The sequence below is a fragment of the Salvelinus fontinalis genome, chromosome 32, assembly GCF_029448725.1.
Source record: "Salvelinus fontinalis isolate EN_2023a chromosome 32, ASM2944872v1, whole genome shotgun sequence".
Lineage (NCBI taxonomy): Eukaryota > Metazoa > Chordata > Actinopteri > Salmoniformes > Salmonidae > Salvelinus > Salvelinus fontinalis.
Window position 1 is genome coordinate 28197454 of NC_074696.1, and position 16600 is coordinate 28214053.

General features: G+C 41.7%; 2 protein-coding genes across 3 annotated transcripts in view; both read left to right on the forward strand.

Moving 5' to 3' along the window:
• Positions 1-673: 673 nt before the first annotated feature.
• On the forward strand, positions 674-10899 carry ngly1 (N-glycanase 1). Its single transcript, XM_055893999.1, has 12 exons — positions 674-891; positions 4699-4813; positions 4992-5228; positions 5527-5689; positions 6540-6759; positions 6998-7119; positions 7420-7565; positions 7842-7952; positions 8262-8438; positions 8699-8890; positions 9194-9371; positions 9615-10899. Exons 1-12 carry the CDS (start codon positions 791-793, stop codon positions 9788-9790), a joined length of 1938 nt encoding a protein of 645 aa, XP_055749974.1. The 5' UTR covers positions 674-790; the 3' UTR covers positions 9791-10899.
• Positions 10900-11068: 169 nt separating this feature from the next.
• Positions 11069-16600, forward strand: part of LOC129831023 (DNA topoisomerase 2-beta-like) — a 48890-nt gene continuing 43358 nt past the window's right edge. The window contains exons 1-2 of one of the 2 annotated variants that reach the window (XM_055894000.1): positions 11069-11580; positions 16170-16400. In XM_055894000.1, coding sequence (XP_055749975.1) covers positions 11539-11580; positions 16170-16400 — 273 coding nt within the window. In that variant the 5' untranslated portion in view covers positions 11069-11538. The remainder of the gene's footprint in view (positions 11581-16169; positions 16401-16600) is intronic. The other variant, XM_055894001.1, reaches the window with a different exon arrangement.

Below are 16600 nucleotides of genomic sequence, written 5' to 3' on the forward strand. Positions count from 1 at the left end.
CTCTAGACGGACTACATGCCCTTTATCAAATCCAAACTGGAATTTTTCCTCAAAACAAAGGTTGTAAAAGTATGCTAGACATTTATTGAATAAATCATACCTAGTTTTCTGTTTCTGTGACAATCAACGAATTAGTTATTTTAAATGGCTTTTGGCAAATGTCTGATGAATGTCATTTGAAAGTCCGAATGTGTGAATATAAAACCAACTTCACCTCGGTATCATATCCGTACTGCTCCATCTGTGTCCCTGGACCCAGGCTGTCAATGACTGATTCCTCACCAACACGACAACATAACAGGCTATTAGCGTTCGAATTTGTCCAACTACGAAATACACCTCCCTGAATCATCTATTTGCCACTTACCACGTGAAAGCGATGATATATTATGTCATTATATGTCTGAAATCCTCTGCAAATGTCAAATGTGTCTCGCTCACACACTGGCATCCAAGCAAGTGAGTTCATTCAACGGGGATACTATCGTATTGCCTGATACCATACATTGAACATAGAAGTGTAGATTACAATTTATATACAACAGAACAATGTCAATTAATGTATACATTTGGGAAATATTGATTTATGGATGTCATTACCATATTTTACATAGATTTTTGAATCGTTTTTATTTTTAATATTCGTGATTTGTTCAGGCATTGCAATGGCAGCTATTTTGATTATTTACTTGAGGTTGCTAGCAGCAATGAAATCGTCGTTCATATAGCTAACGTTAGCTACCCTAGTGAGTAAAATACGTCCAGGGAAGGAGGTTGTAGCAGTGAAGACATGGCTGGGTCTCAAGGATTCTCAACACTATGCGAAAATTCGAATGAAGTGTTTCTAGACGTCGCGAAATTGTTGATCACCTATGCCGACAACATTCTTAGGTAATAATGTCTGTGTTTGAATGTAAGCGGAAAATATTGCCTAGCTAACTTTGCTAGTTAGTGTATAATGCTAGCTTCTTTACTAACTCGCTTAGATTCTTTAGCTCATAGCTAGACATTATACAATGTCATCTTGTTGAAAAGAAAATGGAAATATGAGGCGACTACAAGCTACTGAAACGGGCAAAGCTGTCATCCGCTTGAGTCGCGAGCGCTTGTTACATTGTAACGGCATTTATTTTTCTCTTGGAAACGATTGTAACAAATGAACTACTTGTCTCTAGCTCAACTTTATCTCATGCAGCTGCTGAGCAACGTATGAAAATTCCTTTAAAGGAACTCCAAGACCTGCCTGTTCTTTATACCGACATAACATACAATGCCTTGCAAAAATATTCAGACCCCTTGCCTGTTGGATTTCATTACAATTTATTTTTAAATTGAAAAAAATAATTGTCATCGACACAATCATGTCTAAGTGGATTTCATTTTTTTTAATTAAGAAAATGTAATAACTAAAATCTAGTCGTATTCAGCTCCCTAAGTCAATACGTGTTAGAAAAACATTTAGCATCGATTACAGCTGTCTTGGGTAGCTGCAAAATGCAGAATTTGCTCCTCCAGTTCCTTGTTGCTAAAATTGTAATTGTTAGCCTAATTTCAGTTTGACAAAACAATGTATAGTGTAGATAATCATTGTACCATCTCTAAACCGCTGTGAAATATCTTTGCAATACCCTAAAATATTGTATTTTCTGCTTTATTTAAGCTAGTGTACAAAACCGAAAGTAACATACTGACCACACCGCTCCCATCGCGTGCGCAAGCGTTGCAAAATAAATGTACACATGCATGTTATTCAATCATTGCGCCAAGCTAAAATAGAAGTCAGTTCTATTTGTGACACGTTGTGCAAGTCCTGCCTCTCCCATCTCCACATTGGTTATACCCACTTGGGTGATTGAAAGATGAACTGAGGTCGGTTCTTGTGGTAATACTATGAAAGTTAGATGCCATTCACCATATAAATTAGCAATCACTACACGCAGGTTGAAATATCAAAAACTCTGACCCAATTATACTAATTTAGGTACAAGTCAAAAAGCATTAAACATTTATGGCAATTTAGCTAGCTAGCTTGCAGTTGCTAGCTAATTTGTCCTATTTCGTTAGCTTGCTGTTGCTAGCTAAATTGTCCTGGGATATAAATGTTTAGTTGTTGTTTTACCTGAAATGCACAAGGTCCTCTACTCTGACAATTAATCCACACATAAAACAGTCAACTGAATCGTTTCTAGTCATCTCTCCACCTTCCAGGCTTTTTCTTCTTTGAAATTTACATGGCGTTAGATGCCAAACTTTCATAGTATTACCATGACGACCAACCGACCTCAGTTTGTCTTTCAATCATATCTGCTTCTATAAACCAATGAGGAGATGGGAGAGGCAGGACTTCGTCACAAATAAAACTGACTTCTATTTTAGTGCTTGGCAACGCAGATGCTTGTTGGCGCGTGCGAGTGAGCAGTGTGGGTGCAATGATTGAATAACATGTATGTGTACATTTATTTTTACAACATGACGCGAGCGGTGTGTGTGAGATGCAAAAAAATTGTGAGCATAGAAATAGCACCCTTAAAACAGATCTACCACTTTCTTTCAATGAGTGACAGATCTATAAATAATTTCTATGTTAATTTGTTGGTCCTCCATAAAGTTACGTATTTCAGCTTTAAAGTTATGGGAGTTGTCTTGAGTCTTTTTGGGGTAAATCTCTACTTGCTTTGCACACCTGGATTGTGCAATATTTGCCCATTTATTATTTTCAAAATTATTCAAGGTCTGTCAAGCTGTTGTGGGATTATGGCTACACAGCAATTGTCATGTCTTGTCATAGATTTTAAAGCAGATTTGCCAAAACTGTAACTTGGCCACTCCAGAACGTTCACTGTCTTCTTGGTAAGCAACTCCAGTGTAGATTTGGCCTTGCATTGTAGGTTGTCCTGTTGATAGGTGGATTCCTCTCCCAGTGACTGGTGTATGGCAGACTGACTGAAGCAGGTTTTCCTCTAGCATTTTGCCTGTGCTTAGATCCATCCCATTTCTTTTTATTCTGGAAAAACTCCCCATTATTTGCCAATGTCAAGCATACCATACCATGATTCAGCCACCACCATGCTTGAAAATAAGGAGGCAGTTACTCAATGATGTGTTGGCTTTGCCCCAATCATAAGGCTTTACATTTAAGCCAAATGATGTATTCCTTTGCTATGTTTTTGTTGTTGTTGCAGTATTAATTTAGTGCCTTGTTGCATACAAGATGCATGTTTTGGAATATTTTTATTCTGTGTATTTCTATTATTTTCACTCTGTCATTTAGGTTATTATTGTGGAGTTTCTACAATGTTGTTCCACCCTCATTTTTCTCCCATCACAGCCATTGAACTCTAGCCATTTTAAAATCAAGAATGGCCTCATGGTATTTTGTTAATTTAACCTTCATTTAACTAGGCAAGTCAGATAAGAACAAATTCTTATTTACAATGACTGCCTACCCCGCCCAACTCTGGGCCAATTGTGCGCTGCCCTATGGGACTCCCAATCACGGCTGGTTGTGATACAGCCTGGAATCGAACCAGGGTGTCTGTAGTGATGCCTCTAGCACTGAGATGCAGTGCCTTAGACCGCTGCACCACTCGGGAGCCCGTGGTAACATCCCTGAGCAGTTTCATTCCTGTCCTGCAGCTCAGTTCAGAAGGACAACTATCCTTGCTGTGTCTGGGTGGTTGAATACATAAACAAAAGCATAATTATTATCTTGACCATGCTTAAGGAGATATTCAATGTCTGATTTTGTTTTTAAAGTTTACATTTAAAAAAAAATTCCCCCCCTTTTTCTCCCCGGGATTTCGTGGTATCCAATTGGTAGTTAGTCTTGTCTCATCGCTGCAACTCCCATACGAACTCGGGAGAGGCGAAGGTCGAGAGCCATGTGTCCTCCGAAACATGACCCAACCAAGCTGCACTGCTTCTTGACACAATGCCCGCTTAACCCGGAAGCCAGCTACACCAACTTGTCGGAGGAATCGCCGTACACCTGTTGACGTGCATGCGCCCGGCCGGCCACAGGAGTCGCTAGAGCACGATGGGACAAGGATATCCCTGCCAGCCAAACCCTCCCCTAACCCGGATGACACTGGGCCAATTGTGTGCCGCCCCATGGGTCTCCCGGTCGCGGCCAGCTACGACAGAGACTGAACTCGAACCAGGATCTCTAGTGGCACAGCTAGCAACTGCGATGTAGTGCCTTAGATCACTGCGGCGCTCAGGAGGCCCTGATTTGTTATTATTACCCATCTACCAATCACTGACCTTTTTGATGCTTTTGAAAAGCTCCCTGATCTTTGTAGTTAAATTCAATACTTGACTGAGAGACCTGATAGATGTTGTATGTATGGGGGACAGAGGAAGGGTTAGTCATTCAAAAATGTCAACCCGTATTATTTCACACAGAATCCATATGATTTGTTCAGCCAAATTGTACTCCTGTGCTAATTTAGGCTTGCCTAAACAGAAGGGCTGAATAGTTATGCAACAAATTCAAATTTGAAATCATCGTTAAAAAAAAAATGTTTTTCTTCCGCTGACAGAGTATTTTGTGTGGATTGACAAATTACAATTAAATCCATTTTAATCCCACTTTGCATCACAAAAAGTTAAGAAATCCACGGGGTCTGAATACTTTTGCAAGGCACTGTGCATCCAATACATTTTCACTAGCTAAGATATTTGTGAATGTCCTTGCAGGAATCCCAATGAAGGCAAATACAGGTCTATTCGAATAGGGAACCCTACATTTTCCACCAAACTCCTTCCTATCAGAGGGGCAGTGGAGTGCCTCTTTGAGATGGGCTTTGAGGAGGTAGGCTACTGTTGTCATCCTTATTCTAAAAAAACACACTGATTGAATGTAATTGAAATGTCAAGAAAGATGTATGCATGACTGCCTTTGAAAAGTTCTACATAAGTAAACATGCCAGAAGCCTAGATGCATGTCTTTTGGGATGTATTTTTATCTGGATGTCTCCCTCTCTCCTCAGGCTGAAACTCACCTGGTGTTCCCCAAGTCTGCCTCTGTGGACCAGCTGAGGAGAATCCGGGAGTCCATCGCTGCAGAAAGGGATCAGAGACTGGATGTGGGTCAGCCCCAACAGTCTCCTGTGACAGCAAGTGCCACAGCTCTAGCCTCAGCTCCAGCCTCGGCAGCAGCCCAGGGTCCACCTGTTACTGCCAGCCTGGCAGCTAGACAAACCCCTGCTGCACAAGCACCCTCCTTGGTAAAGCTTCAGTATTGTGTGATAATTTCTCTCCAATACACTTTTGTATTTTTTATTTGTATTTTATTAGTACCCCATTAACTGTTGCAAAAGTAGCATATCCTCCTGGGGTCCAAACAAAACATGAAACATAATACAGAGCATCATTAGACAAGAACAGCTCAAGGACAGAACTACATACATTTTCTTACTTTGTCAGTAAACGAGTGCATCCCTTCAATTGAACTCTCTCTCATCTCTCTCACCCCCCCTCTCTCCCTTTTTAATCTATCTCCCTCCCTCTGTTTCTGTTCATCAGGAAAGCAGTATGGTCTTCCTGACCACCCTCCAGTCTAACTTCCAGCATGTGATGGAGTATGAGAACTCAGAGCTACAGCAGAAAGCTTTAGGTGTTATACCACACCAGCAGCTGACCACCACAGCCAAGGAGAAACTACAGCAGGCCAAGCAGGCCGATCCAGGTAACACCAACCCCGTAGTTCAGAGTTCCTATTCAGGTTTAACCTCGTTCCCAGTCTCAATTGCTATTGTCGGTTGGCAGATGAGATGAATTCTGGCTAAACCAGTTCTACTGTGCTTTATAAACGCTGGGTGGATTGCAACAAAGATGTTGAACTTTACATGGTGCACCGTGTTGGTACAGTTTTTCTTAAAACGATACTGAGTCCTAAAATAAGCTTGATTGCAATGAAAAACTCACAACAACAAACCAGTGATTTGGCTGATCTTCAGGGGTGCAAACTAGTCACCTTTCGGAAAATTGGTGACGTACGTGATTTGTTTAGATCCAATGAGAAGTTTGGGGGTTGGGGGGCTTTGGCTGACTACTGGCTGTATGTGAACGAGTGATACGCATTTGGAGCAATACTGGATGTATCCAAGGCTTAGCTAATCGTTCATGTAACAGAATGCAGCACGTGACTGAAGAGAGAAGAGACAACCAATTTGTTAGTTACAACAGCATCAGTGCTCGTTTTGGAAAGAGCGTGGAGCGGTAAATCTGTGGCCAATGATAGTTGCAATTGAGATCACCCGTGCGGCTAATTTTAGCAGTTGTTGTTGGTTTAACGAGACATTACCTTGTTTTAGTAAGCTGGCCAATATTAGCTGCAATAGGCGTAGTAATAATAATAATTAAAACGACAAGAACACTTGCTACCTCACTCCACACAGAAGGTGCATGAATAAAGGAGCAAACTCTTCAGAGCTTGTAATCAAACAGTTGATGTTTATTGTATTTCTGGATGTCCATGAACTTAAAAGACATTTGTTCTTGCTTTGACCTTATTCCTGTCTCTCTCCGGTCTTCAGATTGCAACCTGAGTGAAGAGGACCTACTGGTGCTGGAACTGCTCCGCTGGTTTAAAGGGGAGTTCTTCTCCTGGGTGGACTGCCTGCCGTGCAACCACTGTGGGGGTCCAACCCGGTCCTCAGGCCCACTGGCCCCTTCTACAGACGACCTTCGATGGGGAGCCCAGAGGGTAGAGAACCATCACTGTCAGGCCTGTAACCACTCTACCAGGTTCCCCAGGTGGGTTCAACGAGTCAGTGTTTTCTCTATCATTATATATCCCACCTGTTTCAAAGATGAGCTGGAACATGGTCCTATGTGGCCAGTTGGTAGGAGCGTGGTGCTAACAATTCCAAGGTCGTAGGTTCAATTTCTGCAGGGATTATGATTAAAAATGTATGCACTCACTACTGTATGTCACATTGGATAAAACATCTGCTAAGGTACAAATTAAGACATCACTCTCCTCCGTGTGCAGGTACAACAACCCTGAGAAGTTGCTGGAAACCAGGAGAGGGCGCTGTGGGGAGTGGGCCAACTGTTTCACCCTGTGCTGCAGAGCCCTGGGCCTGGAGGCCAGGTATATCTGGGACAACACAGGTACTGTAACACTCTATTCATTCATGTTAAAGCACAGAAGCTGTTAGAGGCTCTACTAATTAAGACTGGTTCAGGAGGGGATCTCTCGACATGTTCCTGTTCTGTGTTAGTGTGACTGCTTTCCCATTCTCTGCTACTTTCCCTGGAGAGGTTTATTGACTACATGGAGCAATTGGCTACGTGGCGGTTTATCCTATTCTATTCTCAACTATTTCTAACTGGCCATAACTGTGCATCTCCGCAAATACTGTATGGCAGATATGTCGTTAATATGTTATCCTGTTCCTTGTCCTGTCCCAGACCACGTGTGGACAGAGGTGTACTCTGCCTCTCAGCACCGCTGGCTGCACTGTGACTCCTGTGAGAACGCCTGTGACAAACCTTTGCTCTATGAGATTGGCTGGGGGAAGAAACTAGACTATGTTCTTGCTTTCTCCAAGGACCAGGTGAGGAACACACTCGCTCTCACACAGAATGTACACTTTGAAGATGCCGGAGAGAGTAGTTGGCGTTTCCCACTGAAAATGCCTTGTTCAAACACAACGCAATAGTGAGCATTCACTTAGGCCCAATCTGTTAAAGTATGAAGAGAATCTTTACCTAATCTCTTCACCCATGCTTAGCTTGATTACACACACACTTCAGAAACAAATGAGTCAATAAGTCTCTAGCTGTGGCTTGTAGAGTTTTCAGGATGTTAGGAGTATGTTGATGTGCTGCAGGTGGTGGATGTGACCTGGAGGTATTCCTGTAAGCACCCAGAGGTCCTGTCCAGACGGAACAAGGTCCAGGAGCCCTGGCTGCTATACACCATCAACGGGCTCAATGCTGTGGTAGGTTCACCTCAGACCTCCACCACTTTTTAACCTCATATATTCATCACCAAACCCGTGTCTACATATGTGTAAACGAATATAGTGCTTCACGTGTTATGAGCATATATGTTATGCAATTTGTGTAGAGAGACCTCTCATCTGGTGAGGTAGATTGTAAACATACAAGCAACAGCCCCTCATCCATGTTGTTCAGGGTTTGTCTATAGAGGCACCAGTCACTTTACCCAGAGCCTGATAACATTCCTGTGTGTTCATCTGTAGAGGGTAGAGCTCAGTCACCCATCACTTTTCTGTATTCATGTCCAGAGGCAGCAGTCCCTGAGCTCTGAGAGGAAGAAGGAGCTGTTAGAGAGACTCCTAGTGGAGCTGGTGGAGTTTATATCTCCTAAGACACCCAAACAGGGCGAGCTGGGAGGACGCAACTCTGGCTCCCTGGCCTGGAGGAATGCCCGCGGCGAAACAAGACCAGGGATTACCCCATCGGTGAGCTATACAGCTGTGTTACTGAGTCAAATAACTTGTTACTTCCTTGCATCTTTGTGGACCCACTGGGACCACCGATACGAAAATGTATGCATGCATGACTATAGTCGCTTTGGGTAGAAGTATCTGCTAAATGGCGTTGTTGTTATTAATAATAATAACTGTAATGGTCCTTTGAGTCAGATAGGAACAATTGTCTTGTAACAATGGGGGAAACGTCTCTTTTTAAATGAATGTATTTGTGTTTCTCTCTCTACCAGGCTGCTGCAGCAGAGTTTGTGTTTGTTCCGACTGAGAAGGAGAAGAGTGGGAGAGTATTCCATCTGCGGTACAACTCCACCAAGGATCACTACTGCAGGGTGTCCAATGACAGTGAGGACATCCAGGGCTGGGACAAGACTGTGTGGAGGAAAGAGTCTGTCTTCAGGAAGCTGGAGAATGACTGGCAGATGGTTCGTTTTTATCCATGATATATCATAAAAGACAAGATGCAATGCTCTTATTGATTCAATCTAGTTCTTATATTGACACAATGGGATACTTTGTTGCTTTTCTGTCTTTTTAATATTGGTCAGTCTTTGATCGTTAATTCAAAGGCATTACTTTTTTGCAGAACCAATAATAAAGAAGTTGCCTTTATCAATATATCCTAACTTTGGATATGTTGCTTCTATAAGATGTATGTATCGCAACTGTAAATGTTTCCATATTTATGCTGTCTTTTTCCTGTCAGTAAATGCGCTCTGTCCTGTCAGGTATATCTAGCTCGTACAGAGGGCTCATCGTCAGGGAAGATCAGTTGGAAGTTGGACTGTGCTCCTGTAAGGATGAAGATAAAGACCGTCTCAGTCAGAGCATGCAGCCAGACGTTTCACTCTGGAACCGTCCGCTGGGGTCTGCAGTCTGGACAGAACACCACAGAGTTCTCAGGAGGTTGATGGATGATTGATAGATTTGTCTGGTTTATGTGACCCATCCCTTTCACGATTAAGTTGGAAGCCTTTTTTCAAATTAACTTGAAGTGCTAATTGTATACTTAGTGATTTGTAAATGTAAAACGGATATATTATGATTTGATTATCAGGTATGCTTTGCTTGTGCACTTTAATTATATATTTTTCTTCTTTATCCTGCATAACAATGGCTAAATGTTTTGTCATGTTTTTGAACACCCAGACGGGGAGATGCATTTGCTTCCGGGCCTTTCGGGATCCTCTGAGTTGGTCGTGGAGGCGGAGCTAGCAGGAGGAGAGGGAGAGTCGTCATGGCAACACTCCCAGCTGTTCCGGCGGAGTTTGAATGAGCCGGAGGAATCCTCGTTGGAAATCTTCGTCGAGATGGAGGATGCTTGATGATGGAGACTGTGCATTCGATGGCGATCGCTCTGAGCAAGGCGCTGCTACGTTAATCTTCATCGCGTAATGAGTAGTTATATTTGGGATGCAACATGATGTATAGATCAGTGATTCTTCTCAGTGCCTTGCTCAAGATCAGGGGAGTCAAACTCATTCCATGGAGGGCCTAGTGTCTGCTTTTTTTCTTCTTCTTTCAATTAAGACTTAGACAACCAGGTGAGGGAAGTTCCTTACTAATTAGTGACCTTAATTCTGCAATGAAGTACAAGGGAGGCGTGAAAATCCACAGACATACTGCTCTCCGTGGAATGAGATCGACACATGCTCAATATAATCACCTTGAATACACCGACTCTGTACATAGTCATGTATAGTATATTCATATGCGTCCTGGCGCTTATGAGACAAATGACGGGTTAGTAGTTTGGTGATGATGATGGTTGTGGGTACAGGATGGATGGTCGGTCAAGTAGTCCAATAATCCTTTGGGATCTGTGTGTCTTGAATCAATAATCTTATATTGATTACACATCTTGTAATGATGCTGGTTGGATCTTTACTGCCAGGAATGTAGCAAGACCCAGACCCAGCTTCTGTATGACACAAAAGCCTCTTATCTAGACTGTCTCTGCCCAATGAGGAGTAACTTAATCCTCTTGGACCCCTTGGGAGCATATGGTGTCCAACATGGCTTTCCACCTTAAAGGGGACTATGGATCAATATGGCCTGGCTGCAACACCCTGCCATAACAAGGTTCTGGCTCCTGGACATAGGAATATGACCTGTGAGCCTGAAGTACATCTGATTTGGATTTTCCACTTGTCTTTTGAAGAAAGCAATATAATATCTGTGTGTAATTGTTGTATGTAATGTTGAATGGACCCCAGAAAGCAATGTAACTATTGATAGGTTTTGATGTCTGTATCCACTTATGGTTATGGATATACAGGTATTCTAAATTTTAATTGTGGTGAATGCATGAAGATCTTTGTTAAAATATTTTAACTACAACTACCTTGCAGAAATATGAAAGAAGTTAATCTGTCCTTGTTCAAATATGTCAATTGTGCAATCGGTATAATAAAGAATACATTTTTTTGAATAACTGGTTTCATGCAGTCTATGGACATGGGTTCCTAAGTAAGAAAAAGTAGTACGGTCGGTGTTTCTACTTCCACCTACTGGTTAGAAATTGCAAGTACATGATGGCATGTTATTTTTTTTCTTCCATTGGCTGATGTACCGGCTCCTCGAAAAGCGAGCACCGGATTGGTGGGTTCCGCTGTGGGGGATTGTCGCCTTGCGGATGGTGGAACCTGACGGAGGCAGGCGGCGGTGTTATTATTTGTGAATGAACATTTTGGTATTGATTTACAGCCGTATTTTAAAGTCATTTTATTTATACAGTATTTCAATTTATTTTGTACTACATTACATTTTGTGGAACTATTTAACGTCTGGATTTTGTACAGTAATTTATACACATCGGCAAGTAGCACGCAAGCGTTGACGATTTCAGGCCTAGTTCTAACCACCGCTCGTCGATTTTAACAATAGCCGCGCAACAGTCCCCCATCTTGAACTATTTTGACAGACATTTTATACTTGTACTGACACAGAAAATAACCGAATGGGGTCCGTTAACTGAAAGCATTCCTGAGTTTATGGACTATATTGTATGCCGGACTTTTCAGTATTTTATCTGCTTAGTAGCATCACTCAAATTTAGGGAAACAAAAGGAAGATGTCCAACGGCGCAGCAGGAAGTGGGGGTCTGACTTGGGTGGTAAGTTACTATTTTGTTATGTTGCATTACTGGACATGTTTGCTTTATCGATTCAGCTAGCGTTGATCATTTTGCTCGGATGCACGAGAGAAATTCCCCAGTTTCAAGAGCTGGATATTTGTAAAATGGCCAGTGATAACTAGCCAGCAGCTAATACATTCCTTTAAACTATCATGCGCCTATTCAAGATGGGCCATGATTTGGGATATTCATTTAGCTATGATTGCCCGACACATACAATCACAGATTGGTCCACCAACGTCAGATACATTGTTTTCTTTTATCATGTCATTCTGCAACATTGCTTTTCGGTGAGTGAGCCACTTGGCCAATGGCAATGCCCCAAGAAGTTCTTTGTTGCAATACACGTCAAGTGTGATTGATAGTCAGTTTGCATATTTTACATGCACGCCGTTTGAATATAGAATCTTGAAGGTGTCTCAAATACCGTTATTCGTAGGTAGCCTAATCTATATATATATATATATATATATATATATAAAAAAAAAAAAAATTATCCGAAATATTCCTTAAATGTATTTGCACGACATTTGGTCAGCTAACGTTAGCTTTAGCAGCGACCAGCCCGTAGATACGGCAGCACAATTTGGGACCTGTGTAAAGCTAGCCACAAGGATTAGCCACAATAGTGGCATTTGCGGTTTTCCTTCTAAATAAAAGTCCCCCATTTGAAAGTGATTCAAACGGATATATAGTGGAATCGTGACATATTTGGACTAGATAATGCTAAACAAAAGACATTAGTTAATTTGACATAAATATGTTGAAATCATACTGTGGATGTATTAGACCTTAGAATTGCATCGGGGGCATACTTGCATGTACTGTAGAGCCTAACCTATGGATTTTGCACCCATGAAATGGGGTATTGGCCTTCTGACACTCACAGAACACAACTGTGTAGAGTTTACACAAATATTAGGTAGGTCTCTGGTAAGTTAAAATGTATTTATGCATATCGGGTAGGGTGGGAAAGCCACAGATCCATTTCGGAACAGGTACAACTTTTTGGTTCCTTGAAGACCTCTAGCTTAAAGCAATGAGTGATGTATTTGAAGGGCAGCGGTGCATTTTGAACCCACAACCTCTGTTTTTCAATTGGTTCTTCAGAACAGCACCGGTCCGTTTAATTGAACATTGTATTATGTTTTTTGGGCCTGATTGCAGCTTTGTTTTCTATTTTTTTTAAAGTTTGAAAATAAAATGGTGACAATTTTCAAATAAATGTCACACCAAAAATGAGCGTAACAACATATTGGGCCATATTATCAAGCTGGTGTGTTATTTAGCAATAAGCAATTATCACCTGTAGCCCAACTGATCCAGTATAGTTGCTATAAATAAATAGATGGGGTTGCCCATCTGTATTTGTGCTAATCATTAGCTAGATTTATATATATTTTTATTTAACCAGGCAAGTCAGTTAAGAACAAATTCTTAATTACAATGACGGCCTAGGAACAGTGGGTTAACTGCCTTGTTCAGGGGCAGAACGACAGATTTTTACCTTGTCAGCTCGGGGATTCAATCTAGCAACCTTTCGGTTACTGGCCCAAAGCTCTAACCACTAGGCTACCTGCCGATCAGTGCCTCCCAAACGTTTTCAGTCTTGGCCCCTTCATCATGGGGGAAGTAAGGAGGATAGGTTGCTGCTTGTCAGAGTCTGAGACAGGCATGCTGCCTCTGACTGGGGAAAGAAACAGGCTAGCTTGAGCCTACTGCCTGAGGTTCAGAGAAACAGCCCTAATGTAATTATGTGGTTTACTGGAACCCAGTTTCAAAGTTTATAATACTTCCAAAGTTGACTTTGAACTCACAAAATTGGGCCCAATTTAACAGTGACCAATAATCACTTGTTTTTCACGCCGTCACTTCGCAATCGAAACCTTCTCCATTTAAAAAATATTATTGTCTAATTAATTCTTATTTATGCTTATGAATTTACCATGTTAAATATGATTGTACATCTCCATTTATTATAAGTTAGCTCAGAAAATTAAGTGTTTTAAGAGAGTGGAGAGAAAGAGGTGTTATTGGGCAACTTTTTTCCCTTCACAAAAGAACAGCCTCTGAGGACCGGACAAAACCAAGCATAATTGGTGGTGGGGGGTTCCAATCATAAAATGAAGAATAGAGTAGTACTGTGTAGTTTAAAGCCACAGAGGGCCAGTAGCTAAGGTGGGAAAATAATTTCCAATTCATCAAGATCATCATGGTACACTACCGGTCAAAAGTTTTTTAGGTTTTCTTTATTTTTACTATTTTACAACATTGTAGAATAATAGTGAAGACATCAAAACTATGAAATAACACATATGGAATCATGTAGTAACCAAAAAAGTGTTAAACAAATCCAAATATATTTGAGATTCTTAAAATAATCACCCTTTGCCTTGATGACAGCTTTGCACACTCTTGGCATTCTCTCAACCAGCTTCACCTGAAATGCTTTTCCAACAGTCTTGAAGGAGTTCCCACATATGCTGAGCACTTGTTGGCTGCTTTTCTTTTGCTCTGCACTCTGACTCATCCCAAACCATCTTAATTTGGTTGAGGTTAGGTTAGGGATTGTAGATGCAGCACTCCATCACTCTCCTTCTTGGTCAAATAGCCCTTACACAGCCAGGAGGTGTGATGGGTCATTGTCCTGTTGAAAAACAAATTATAGTCCGACTAAGCCCAAACCAGATGGGAAGGCGTATCGCTGCAGAATGCTGTGGTAGCATGCTGGTTAAGTGCCTTGAGTTCTAAATAAATCCCAGTGTCACCAGCAAAGCACCCCCACACTATAACACCTCCTCCTCCATGCTTCATGGTGGGAAATACACATGCGGAGATCCTCCGTTCACCTACTCTCCGTCTCACAAAGACACTATGGTTGGAACCAAAAATCTCCAATTTGGACTCCACACCAAAGGACACATTTCCACCAGTCTATTGTCCATTGCTCGTGTTTCTTGTCCCAAGCAAGTATCTTGTTTTTATTGGTGTCCTTTAGTAGTGGTTTCTTTGCAGCAATTCAACCATGAAGGCTTGATTCACACAGTTGATTGATTCTGCATTGTTGGGAAAGGGCTCGTAAGTAAATATTACACGCTATAGTCCACACTTGTTTTATTCGGCGCATGTGACAAATAAAATTAGATTTTTTAATTTGTGTGGTGCGTATAAGTATGCCCCCTCACCCCCAATGCAATTCTAAAGTCTAATTTATCCAAAGAGTTTTAACTTTTGTTTTGTCAAATTTACAAATTATTATATTTTGTTGAATTTATAACAATATTCCGTCCTTGTTTAGCATGATCTAGTGCAAATATGGCATGATTCCACTTTGTATCAGTTTGAATCACTTTCGATGGGGGACTTTTATTTTGAAGACGAAGTGCAAATTCCACTATTGTGGCGAATCCTTATTGTGGCTAGCTTCACATAGGTCAATTTGGGTGCCACTGGCAGCAGATAGACAATGGAGCAGCTGGCTGTCTGATAGAAGATGCGATAATGAGGTCATGCAGAATTCTTTGTGTGTTTGAGCAACCAAGATTAGGTTCTTAGCAGACCTAATATATAATACTCTCAAGATTAATTTTTTGTACATATCTTGTCAATGCAAATATCCCAGAGTGGTGGACTGTCGTGAGCTAAATGGCTGCTTTCGCTTGATAATCTGATTATGACTTGCTGTGAGAGTTGGTAAACCATAGATCATATGGAGTGAACTGTCTTGGGTCCTCTGTTTGTTACTAATAGGCTGATGAGAATTGTGAGGGTCTGTTGCTCAGATACCTCCCCATAGAGAAATGTAAACAGATCTCAAGGGCCACAGGTGACAGGGACTGCATTTTACTCAACCACTGTGTTTGTTAGTGCACAGTAGATTATTTGCTTAGTCTATTGCATGCTCAACGGCTCTGGATCAATTGTATACATACATTACCACAACAATACCGTTTAGATTTCCCTATGCTTGAAACATTTACATTTTTATTTGATAAAGTTTGCTCCTCAGGCTCAGTCACTTTTTGGCCTCTCCTTGGGTGCAGTCCTAAGTATTTAACAATGAGATCTACTGCCTTAACCAATGGTGTCTACTGTGGGTGTGTACCGGGCAATTAGCCTAACCAAGTAAACCTTCCAAGTTCCAACCAACCCACTAATCAACCAACCAACCAAAGCGTAAAGGAGCATTGACGGAAACATTTGAGGTTACACTGGACTAGTAGGATTTAGACCAGGGGTGTGAGTGTCTAGACCATGGAGGGCTGACTGTCTGCCGGTTTTAGTTTTTTCTTTCAGTTAATACCTAGACAACCAGGTGTGGGGAGTTCCTTACTAATTAGTGACCTTAATTAATCAATCAACTACAAGGGAGGAGAAAAAACCTGCAGACCCTCGGCCCTCCGTGGAATGAATTTGGATGGTCTGTCTAAGTCCCGTGTCAAACAATCAAATTCAAACAAAACGGCTACTGCTGTGCCTTAGTTCTTGCAGTGCCTGCAGACACAGAGTTCAATCATTTATCTCTAGTGTAATTTTTAACAAAGTTGTGCACATGTGTCTAATACCAGACCCTCTTTGATAAGAAGAATGCTGCCAAAAAGAGGGAGGAGGAGGCAGCGGCGGCGGCGGCGGCGAACGGCAGGGGCGATGGGGGCAAGCCCGAGGGAGGAGGTGGAGGAGCCAAGAAGAAGGGAGGAGAGAAGATGTCAGTGGAGAGGGTGTACCAGAAGAAGACCCAGCTGGAACACATCCTACTGAGGCCTGACACCTACATCGGCTCTGTGGAACCTGTCACCCAGGTGGGTTCGGTTTCTTCATGACTGTAGATGTCTAGCTTGTGTTCAGGAGGGTGCAAAAGAAAACAAAATTGTGAATCTTTTTTTTCACTCCTGTTTTGCCAAATTAACTTTACTCATATTCTACACCAGTGGTTCCCAAACGGAGGGGTTCGGCTTTAAACTTACTCTTGAAAGTTGTAATAGGTGAATGCACAAGGTGT